At 47.6% G+C, this 11,004-nt stretch overlaps 1 protein-coding gene across 1 annotated transcript in view; it reads left to right on the plus strand.

Annotated features, from left to right (window-relative positions):
* Positions 1–1,652, plus strand: part of tmtc1 (transmembrane O-mannosyltransferase targeting cadherins 1) — a 36,763-nt gene extending 35,111 nt beyond the window's left edge. Inside the window, exon 6 of the mRNA XM_066668898.1 lies at positions 1,530–1,652. Coding sequence (XP_066524995.1) covers positions 1,530–1,652 — 123 coding nt within the window. The remainder of the gene's footprint in view (positions 1–1,529) is intronic.
* The last annotated feature ends 9,352 nt before the right edge of the window (positions 1,653–11,004 follow it).

Here is an 11,004-nt window from a genome sequence, read left to right on the forward strand (position 1 = left end):
TGCTTCAAATACAAGTGAGAAACTCCTGCATATTTCATACACATTTAAGTCTCGGGAGACTCAGTCAATCAAGAGAGACCCCAGTCTGTTGGGTTTGCGTTTTTTGACTCATCAGTTTTCTTAAAAATATTAAAAATCTCGTTCCGTTTCGTCCTCGAAAAACCCAGTATCGTGTCTAGTCTCGTCTCCTGAGTCTCCTACTTGATTTAGGTTCTCTCCAGCCCAGGGCTCCTCCATCTCCCCACACTCTGCGCTCAGTGGGGTCCGTCCACTTAAAAAATGTGCCAGTGTGCAGTGTGTCTGTGTCTAAGACGGCCGTGCAAAAGACCAAATAAAGCCACAAATGTCAGTATTTTTTCATTTAAAATGTGTATAATTCAGAAGAAGCAGAAAACACTGACAGTAGTGCGCTGATGTCATGGAATTACAGGTGCCACCTTAAAAGGTGAAGCAAATACATTCCAGCATCTGCGGCTACTGCAAAATTTAAGGTGGAACAAAAGGTTTTGAAGAAAAAGCTGCCAAATATGCAGCTGAACTAGCTCCATATCACACACAGTGAGGAGTGGAGTGATAATTGACTGTTGAACACTTCTGAAGGTGTATGATGCCCTCAATGTAATCGCTGCCCTCTTTTGTGTTCTGAGTGTGTATCCGGATGTTGAAGGGTCGTCCCATTTCACAGGGGAAGATAATAACTCTCTAAAACTCTGTGCAAGGGTTCTAAGTTTTTCCCATGTTACCCACCCCCTACCTGGAGCTTTTACCTGGGACAGACTCTGCCTTGACCCAGGCTTTTACACCAGTGGCGGATGCTGGTCTTTCAAGGAGGGGAAGCTCAATTTCGGCCTACATCATAAAATGTGTGGGTTTATTTATACGTAAATTCTACCCTCCGTTCCTTTTCAAGAAAATGATCTGTGACCCTGTCGTACCAACAAGGCGTCTTTTCCAGGGACTTGACTAGTGTCCTCTCAATGGCCAGCAGAGCTAGGCTGCTTAAACGGCCTTGGCCCATGTGAAGTGTGTCCGCCTGTGCTCCCACGGATCTTTACACCAAAGGATCGCTGATTCGCTCATTAGCTGTCAATCAAAAAGGGATTCAGCCTCAGACAGATCATCCAATCATCATGCAGAAGCTGAGCGCCCGGGCCAGCCGAGGCCAGCCCACTGCCCCGTAGACCCCCAGAGACGCTGAGCGTCCGATGGGCGGGACAAAGCCCAGCATTTATCCAATGACTCGTCTCGTTTCGCTGCTTCGCTACTGAACTCGGTGTCCTCACTGTTTAAAGCACTGTGAAGCTGCGGGAATGACTGAGAGGACAGCCGTGTCTTTACCAGTGATAAGAAGCTGATTCTGAACAAAAGTTGAGCGCGTTGTAGTGCATATTTATTCAATGACATGTACACAACAGTATATATTTGATCACTTATTTTTTTACATTTTAGGGGAAGCTGAGCTTAGAGCAGTCTTAGAGCAATCGCCTCTGTTTTACACATTACCCACTGTGCTTTCTTGACTCTTTCAGGGAGACTATGCAGCGGCAAGAATGTACTACCAAAGAGCTCTCCTACTGTCGCCTGGCTCCAAACTGCTCAAGGAGAACCTGGCCAAGCTGGACAGGCTGGAGAAGAAACTGCAGGGAACTTAATATCTTAAAGGGCCAGGCAAGCTCCGGACCAAGATCAGATCCACACAGACAGAGATACACAAGAACCAGTGGCGGCAAATCGACGGAGATACTCGACTGGGGAGGTGGCTGCTTGAAAATCACACAATCAGTGATGCCTGAGCCTAGAGACTGATCCGAGGGCTGACGTTAACGCTAAAGATTTCAGGGTCACAGAGTCGCTGTGCTTCCAAGGATACTTGACATTTGCAATTTGTAACCGGTTGTTTGTTGACGAGGCTGTGTGCACACTACACGATGATCGCAGACGAGGCTAAAAACACCACCCAACTTTCACCCGAGTGACAGCGACATCTTCAGGAAATCATTGGACGTTGCTCATCTCTGCTCCTACTCTTCATCACAGAGAGGTTTGGGAAGGTCAGAGAGTCTGTAGCAGCTTACAGAGCAGGATAATCATGCAGTTGATGCGTTCACAGTACATATATTGTGCTTAGGGAATCACAAATCCCCAACCCAATAGAAAGTTTGGCCTAAAATGATGTAGTGTGCACCAGTCTTAAAGGAGCACTCTCGTTTTTTACCTATAAGAAAGGGCAAACCACTCACATCAGCTTTGATTCCATTTATGCTTCATAGTGTCTGCCACATGGGGGCGTCCGGGGTTAGTACAGGATCTCTTCCATCTGGGCCACTAGGTGTCAGTCCAATGTATAGTTCTTACCAGGAAGAGGAATAACAGATAAAAAAAGACTGATAGCTCCTTTAAGGGTCAGCACTGCTGGTGCAGGGCAGTGTCAGTACGGTCGAAGAGGGAGTTGCATCATGTGGCTGAACTTGCCCCCTCCCCTCTCCAATCCAGCGGGATCTAATTGATCATCGTTGATTGATGCAGAAGAGCAGATCCCTGATCGTACTGTAGGAGCTATCCTCCAAATCTCACTGAGTGCAGATCTCAGAACCGGAGCCACGGGAGACACTCTCCAACTGTGTTCTGTGAACATGGCCACATTCTCCATTCGATGCAGTAAGACCCGCAGGAGACGAATGGCAAATTTCCACTTCATAGAACTTACTCTGCTGGACTCTACTTGCTTTTTGGTCTGGTGCCTGGTTGGTTTTCCACTTCAGTGACTTCATCCAAATACAAACCTGGTGAAATCGCAATTTGGAAACCACAACAACGGCAGCGGTAAAGTTAAGCGGTGTTTACTCATGGTGTATTGGCGTGATTCTTTCGTCGGCCACCGATCCAAGGAGCGTTTGAACCTCTTCAAAAGACCACGGCGTCATTTTACGAGCTGCCGTCGTGAGTCGGATAAAAACAAACGTGATCTCTGCTGCAGCTGGAGATTTTACAGATGGAGAGTTGGTGCTGGTCGTCTGCGTCGCGTGGCGTAGAGTGACGACTCTCTCTGGACGATCAGCGCTCTGCAAGGTTTACACCCCACGGTTTAGTCCCTACTCGACTCGCTCTGAACCACGAGAGAACAGCCACTGAACAAGAACCCGCTTCCAGAACCAGGACAAAAAAGCTGAGTAGAGTCAAGTAGAGTAATGCAGGTACCGTGTGGTGGAAAAGTACCAAAAGTGCATTGGGCTGTGGTTTTTGTGTAATTTTTTTTTGTTGTTTTTTTTTTTTACTTGACTTTGAACTGTACAGAAACTCTCAGTGGAGAAAGAAAAGACAGGGTCGCTTGGCGAAACCCACACTCACGGCATTGAGTTTCTTTTCTTACTGCAGACGATCCTCTCGCTGGGGAACGTCCGAAGGACTAAAGACATATTGTAACTGTGCAATGGCTTCTTATTTTCCACTAGGTGTCCTGATGAAGTTGAGGTGAAATGAAGTTCATGCTTGACATGCTCCGCTGATCTGATGAAGCTCATGTTAATCACTGATTATATTTGTATTCATGGTTCATAATATTCAGCTGCATCAAAGAATAGTTGACACTGCTGTCACACACTTCCACATGTCATTAAAGAAACCAATGTGAAAGGTTGTTATTATTTAATAAAGAACTTGCAACACATCTGTCGCAGAATCACTCTCCTTACGAGTTAGATACGGCTCCTGATGAGCGCCATTTTCTTTTCTTTTTTTTTCCAGACACACACACCAGAGCGACAGGCCGTCATCCTAGTGCCCAGGGAGCAGTTGGGGGCTAGGTGCCTTGCTCAAGGTCACATCAGTTGTGGATATTGAGGGATGAGATGGGATCAAATCAGCGAGGTTTTAGTCTCAAGCCCACTGATATTAACTGATGTAGGCCCTTTGAAAACACAACTTGGAGGAAACCCACGCAGACACAGAGAGAACACACCCCACTCCTCACAGACAGTCACCCGGAGGAAACCCACGCAGACACAGAGAGAACACACCCCACTCCTCACAGACAGTCACCCGGAGGAAACCCACGCAGACACAGAGAGAACACACCACACTCCTCACAGACAGTCACCCGGAGGAAACTCACGCAGACACAGGGAGAACACACCACACTCCTCACAGACAGACACCCGGAGGAAACCCACGCAGACACAGGGAGAACACACCACACTCCTCACAGACAGTCACCCGGAGGAAACCCACGCAGACACAGAGAGAACACACCACACTCCTCACAGACAGTCACCCGGAGGAAACCCACGCAGACACAGGGAGAACACACCATACTCCTCACAGACAGTCACCCGGAGGAAACCCACGCAAACACAGAGAGAACACACCCCACTTCTCACAGTCAGTCACCCGGAGGAAACCCACGCAGACACAGAGAGAACACACCACACTCCTCACAGACAGTCACCCGGAGGAAACCCACGCAGACACAGGGAGAACACACCACACTCCTCACAGACAGACACCCGGAGGAAACCCACGCAGAAACAGGGAGAACACAACACACTCCTCAGACAGTCACCCGTAGGAAACCCACACAGACACAGGGAGAACACACCACGCTCCTCACAGACAGTCACACAGAGGAAACCCACGCAGACACAGGGAGAACACACCACACTCCTCACAGACAGACACCCGGAGGAAACCCACGCAGACACAGGGAGAACACACCACACTCCTCACAGTCACCCGTAGGAAACCCACACAGACACAGGGAGAACACACCACACTCCTCACAGACAGTCACCCAGAGGAAACCCACGCAGACACAGGGAGAACACACCACACTCCTCACAGACAGTCACCCGTAGGAAACCCACACAGACACAGAGAGAACACACCACACTCCTCACAGACAGTCACCCGGAGGAAACCCACACAGACACAGAGAGAACACACCACACTCCTCACAGTCACCCGGAGGAAACCCACGCAGACACAGAGAGAACACACCACACTCCTCACAGATAGTCACCCAGAGCGGGACTCGAACCCACAACCTCCAGGTCTCTGGTGCTGTGCCGCCGTGACGCCCGATACAAATAAATGTGTATCAGAAAATGCTGCCTACAGAAGTATAAGCAGAAGCTATGCACTAAATCCCTTTATTAAAGAAATGGCTTTATACATTTTTTACATTTAATGCACTATGTACAGTTTTGGAAACCTCCAGCAAATAACAGTAATTTAAGGTTGTGATCAGACGCCGCGGTTCACATTTGCTCCTTCATTCCAGGTTCTTAGATTATCTTCACTAAACCAGATGAAAAAAACCTGCTCAAGTGCTTGACATAATGCAAAAGAACTTAATTTACAGTGGAGACGCCCTATTATCTGATATTGTGCCGCCCTCTAGTGGCTCACAGTTGAATTTCTATCAAGAAAAATGTCAGGATTGTGGGAATTATTGGCAATGGTTCTAGTTAGAGGGCGGCACGGTGGCGCAGCAGGTAGTGTCGCAGTCACACAGCTCCAGGGGCCTGGAGGTTGTGGGTTCGATTCCAGCTCCGGGTGACTGTCTGTGAGGAGTTGGTGTGTTCTCCCCGTGTCCGCGTGGGTTTCCTCCGGGTGCTCCGGTTTCCTCCCACAGTCCAAAAACACACGTTGCAGGTGGATTGGCGACTCAAAAGTGTCCGTAGGTGTGAGTGTGTGAGTGAATGTGTGTGTGTGTGTTGCCCTGTGAAGGACTGGCGTCCCCTCCAGGGTGTATTCCCGCCTTGCGCCCGATGATTCCAGGTAGGCTCTGGACCCCCCGCGACCCTAAATTGGATAGGCGGTTACAGAAAATGGATGGATGGATGGTTCTAGTTAGAACCAGGAGTTCTATACAGAAGAACGTATATAGAATATAGAATGTGCTGTGTGTTTCTACATAGCACCTCTCTGTCAATGGTGCAGTTTGTTACAATATGAGAACACTTCTGGTTCTGGTTCTTAAACAACACATTCTCAAACAGATGCACCATGAGAGGCTTCTATATAGAACTCGTGGCTCTAGAACCATTGCCTTTACTAATAAACCCTGAGGAAACCTTGTGTTAAGAATGCTGGCTGTTTCCCACAGCTCCCGTGCTACACCAGCTACGTCCACGAATCGACCAACATTAGCACCTGGCCTCACAAAGTTCTCAAATCTAGTCCAAAGCCTAGAAGAGCAAGGGCTGTTGCTGCTGCAAAAGTGGGACAAGCTCCTTCCTACTACCTTTTATTTCATTAGAGAAAGGAGAAGCAGGGGTCCACAATCTTCTGTCCGTGTGGTGTAGCTTCTGTTTATTGTGAGGGAACAGTGGAACCAGAGGTGTTCCTGAAATATGTGGGGTTCTGTCACGATGGTGGCTCATCTGTAGACCCCTCTCTGTCCTGTTTTTCTGAAATAACAAAATGGAAGCTGACTAACATTCAAATCAATAGCTCTTTCTCCTGAGAGCTGTTTGTGATTTTAAGCTCGGCCAAGGCTCCAGACTTAGGGAATGACCTTGATTGACCTTTGTGTGTCTAGACGTAGGGAAAAACACTCCACCTTAATCTACTTTAAATACAAGGAAGTGAGATTCACTTCACAGAATCGGTTCTTTTGAATCATCTGTTTGAACGAATGAAGTTCGATTCAATTGTTCACTCAATGATGCAATGTTTTACTTGTCCTTGTTGTTTTGGATATAATTAATCAATATAAAGCATTCTTTGAACTATTGATACCATTACTATATTAGTGTTTTTTTCGAGTGCTTAAAGGCCAAGTTCACGATTGTAATAAGAAAAAAAACTTTATAAAATTCAGATGTTTCCTTTCCATGTGCTGCTCTGCAGTCGGTTTGCTCTGGAAACCGCTTTAATGTGTTTACGAAGCCCCAGTGTCTGTAAATGGGTAAAAAAACAAAGTGTCTGGGTCCGGGGCTAGGCTCACGGCAGAGAAACGCCATCTGGAGGTTTTTAGACAACGGAGAGACTCCAAACGCTGAAAAGCACCAACCGAGATGAGGATGTAGCTCTATTCCTGCTCCATAGGGGGGTAACACTGACTTATTTTTGCTGTTACAGTTACATCACTTAAGGTGGAACTGACTCTAAATTCAGGAGAGCGCTAACTGCATGAAAGTAAACACAGAGGGAAAGTGCTACAAAACTAAACAGCTCGAGTTACACATGAGTTTCTGTGGGAATTCAAACAGTGAATAAACACTTACAGACAATTTACACTTCAGACACCAACAAGATACAGTCGCTTCTTACTCACACACACCGCTCCACCTTAAAAGATACAGTCGCTTCTTACTCACACACACCGCTCCACCTTAAAAGATACAGTCGCTTCTTACTCACACACACCGCTCCACCTTAAAAGATACAGTCACTTCTTACTCACACACACCGCTCCACCTTAAAAGATACAGTCGCTTCTTACTCACACACACCGCTCCACATTAAAAGATACAGTCGCTTCTTACTCACACACACCGCTCCACATTAAAAGATACAGTCGCTTCTTACTCACACACACCGCTCCACCTTAAAAGATGCTGAACTTAGAACTGTTTTTCTCCACAATCATAGGTGTTGTCTTTAGCATGGAGAAGAACATTAAAATACCACCTTAAAAGATACAGTCGCTTCTTACTCACACACACCGCTCCACATTAAAAGATACAGTCGCTTCTTACTCACACACACCGCTCCACATTAAAAGATACAGTCGCTTCTTACTCACACACACCGCTCCACCTTAAAAGATACAGTCGCTTCTTACTCACACACACCGCTCCACATTAAAAGATACAGTCGCTTCTTACTCACACACACCGCTCCACATTAAAAGATACAGTCGCTTCTTACTCACACACACCGCTCCACCTTAAAAGATGCTGAACTTAGAACTGTTTTTCTCCACAATCATAGGTGTTGTCTTTAGCATGGAGAAGAACATTAAAATACCACCTTAAAAGATACAGTCGCTTCTTACTCACACACACCGCTCCACATTAAAAGATACAGTCGCTTCTTACTCACACACACCGCTCCACATTAAAAGATACAGTCGCTTCTTACTCACACACACCGCTCCACCTTAAAAGATGCTGAACTTAGAACTGTTTTTCTCCACAATCATAGGTGTTGTCTTTAGCATGGAGAAGAACATTAAAATACCACCTTAAAAGATACAGTCGCTTCTTACTCACACACACCGCTCCACATTAAAAGATACAGTCGCTTCTTACTCACACACACCGCTCCACCTTAAAAGATACAGTCGCTTCTTACTCACACACACCGCTCCACCTTAAAAGATACAGTCGCTTCTTACTCACACACACCGCTCCACCTTAAAAGATACAGTCGCTTCTTACTCACACACACCGCTCCACCTTAAAAGATACAGTCGCTTCTTACTCACACACACCGCTCCACATTAAAAGATACAGTCGCTTCTTACTCACACACACCGCTCCACCTTAAAAGATACAGTCGCTTCTTACTCACACACACCGCTCCACCTTAAAAGATACAGTCGCTTCTTACTCACACACACCGCTCCACATTAAAAGATACAGTCGCTTCTTACTCACACACACCGCTCCACCTTAAAAGATGCTGAACTTAGAACTGTTTTTCTCCACAATCATAGGTGTTGTCTTTAGCATGGAGAAGAACATTAAAATACCACATTAAAAAATACAGGGTTTAGAGCTGCTTTCCACCATAATTGTAGAGGTTCCCTATAAAGCTCCCAAACAGGCCTCTCTTTTCTTATCATGACATTTGGCAGAAGGCCTTTCTTTCACTATTAAAAGCAGATTAAATCATGGAAAACTGCATTTTATAATTCAGGAAATGCAGTCAAATGCATTCAGTCTCAGGAACAATGTCGTTTCCTTTCAAGGCTTTGTTGACAGGGGCTTAAATAAGGGTTAAAATAACAGGACATTGTACTTAGATTTGAATCAAATGCATATAACATAGTTTTGTAACTTCATTCAAGTGGAAATCATTCATTCACACTGACCCTGTCACTCACACTCACCCTGTCACTCACACCTGTGGGCTGTCTCACACACTCACCCTGTCACTCACACCTGTGGGCTGTCTCACCCTGTCACGCACACTCACCCTGTCACTCACACCTGTGTGCTGTCTCGCACACTCACCCTGTCACTCACACTCACCCTGTCACTCACAGCTGTTGGCTGTGTCACACACTCACACTCTCACTCACACCTGTGAGCTGTCTCACACACTCACCCTGTCACTCACACCTGTGTGCTGTCTCACACACTCACCCTGTCACTCACACTCACCCTGTCACTCACAGCTGTTGGCTGTGTCACACACTCACACCTGTGAGCTGTCTCACACACTCACCCTGTCACTCACACCTGTGGGCTGTCTCACACACTCACCCTGTCACTCACACCTGTGAGCTGTCTCACACACTCACCCTGTCACTCACACTCACCCTGTCACTCACACCTGTGGGCTGTCTCAGACACTCACCCTGTCACTCACACCTGTTGGCTGTGTCACACACTCACCCTGTCACTCACACCTGTGAGCTGTCTCACACACTGACCCTGTCACTCACACCTGTGGGCTGTCTCACACACTCACACTGTCACTCACACCTGTGAGCTGTCTCACACACTGACCCTGTCACTCACACCTGTGGGCTGTCTCAGACACTCACCCTGTCACTCACACCTGTTGGCTGTGTCACACACTCACCCTGTCACTCACACCTGTGAGCTGTCTCACACACTGACCCTGTCACTCACACCTGTGGGCTGTCTCACACACTCACACTGTCACTCACACCTGTGAGCTGTCTCACACACTCACCCTGTCACTCACACCTGTGAGCTGTCTCACACACTGACCCTGTCACTCACACCTGTGGGCTGTCTCAGACACTCACCCTGTCACTCACACCTGTTGGCTGTGTCACACACTCACCCTGTCACTCACACCTGTGGGCTGTCTCACACACTCACACTGTCACTCACACCTGTGAGCTGTCTCACACACTGACCCTGTCACTCACACCTGTGGGCTGTCTCACACACTCACACTGTCACTCACACCTGTGAGCTGTCTCACACACTCACCCTGTCACTCACACCTGTGAGCTGTCTCACACACTGACCCTGTCACTCACACCTGTGTGCTGTCTCACACACTCACCCTGTCACTCACACCTGTGAGCTGTCTCACACACTGACCCTGTCACTCACACCTGTGAGCTGTCTCACACACTCACCCTGTCACTCACACCTGTGAGCTGTCTCACACACTGACCCTGTCACTCACACCTGTGGGCTGTCTCAGACACTCACCCTGTCACTCACACCTGTTGGCTGTGTCACACACTCACCCTGTCACTCACACCTGTGGGCTGTCTCACACACTCACACTGTCACTCACACCTGTGAGCTGTCTCACACACTGACCCTGTCACTCACACCTGTGGGCTGTCTCACACACTCACACTGTCACTCACACCTGTGAGCTGTCTCACACACTCACCCTGTCACTCACACCTGTGAGCTGTCTCACACACTGACCCTGTCACTCACACCTGTGTGCTGTCTCACACACTCACCCTGTCACTCACACCTGTGAGCTGTCTCACACACTGACCCTGTCACTCACACCTGTGAGCTGTCTCACACACTCACCCTGTCACTCACACCTGTTGGCTGTGTCACACACTCACCCTGTCACTCACACTCACCCTGTCACTCACACCTGTGGGAGGTCTCACACTTGTCTCACACTGATCCACACACAGCAGCTGAGAGAATGGACAGTGAGTGTAGAAACAAGGAGGTGGTCATAATGTTATGGTTGATTGATGTACATTTTATAACCGATAATAATAACTGACATGAAAACTGAATCACTGATATGTAATACGCAGAACCGAGCCTCTGTTGTTGCTACTCCGAGATCTGAACTGCAGAAACTGCACTATGT

Source organism: Hoplias malabaricus, chromosome 4 (assembly GCF_029633855.1).
Source record: "Hoplias malabaricus isolate fHopMal1 chromosome 4, fHopMal1.hap1, whole genome shotgun sequence".
Classification (NCBI taxonomy): domain Eukaryota; kingdom Metazoa; phylum Chordata; class Actinopteri; order Characiformes; family Erythrinidae; genus Hoplias; species Hoplias malabaricus.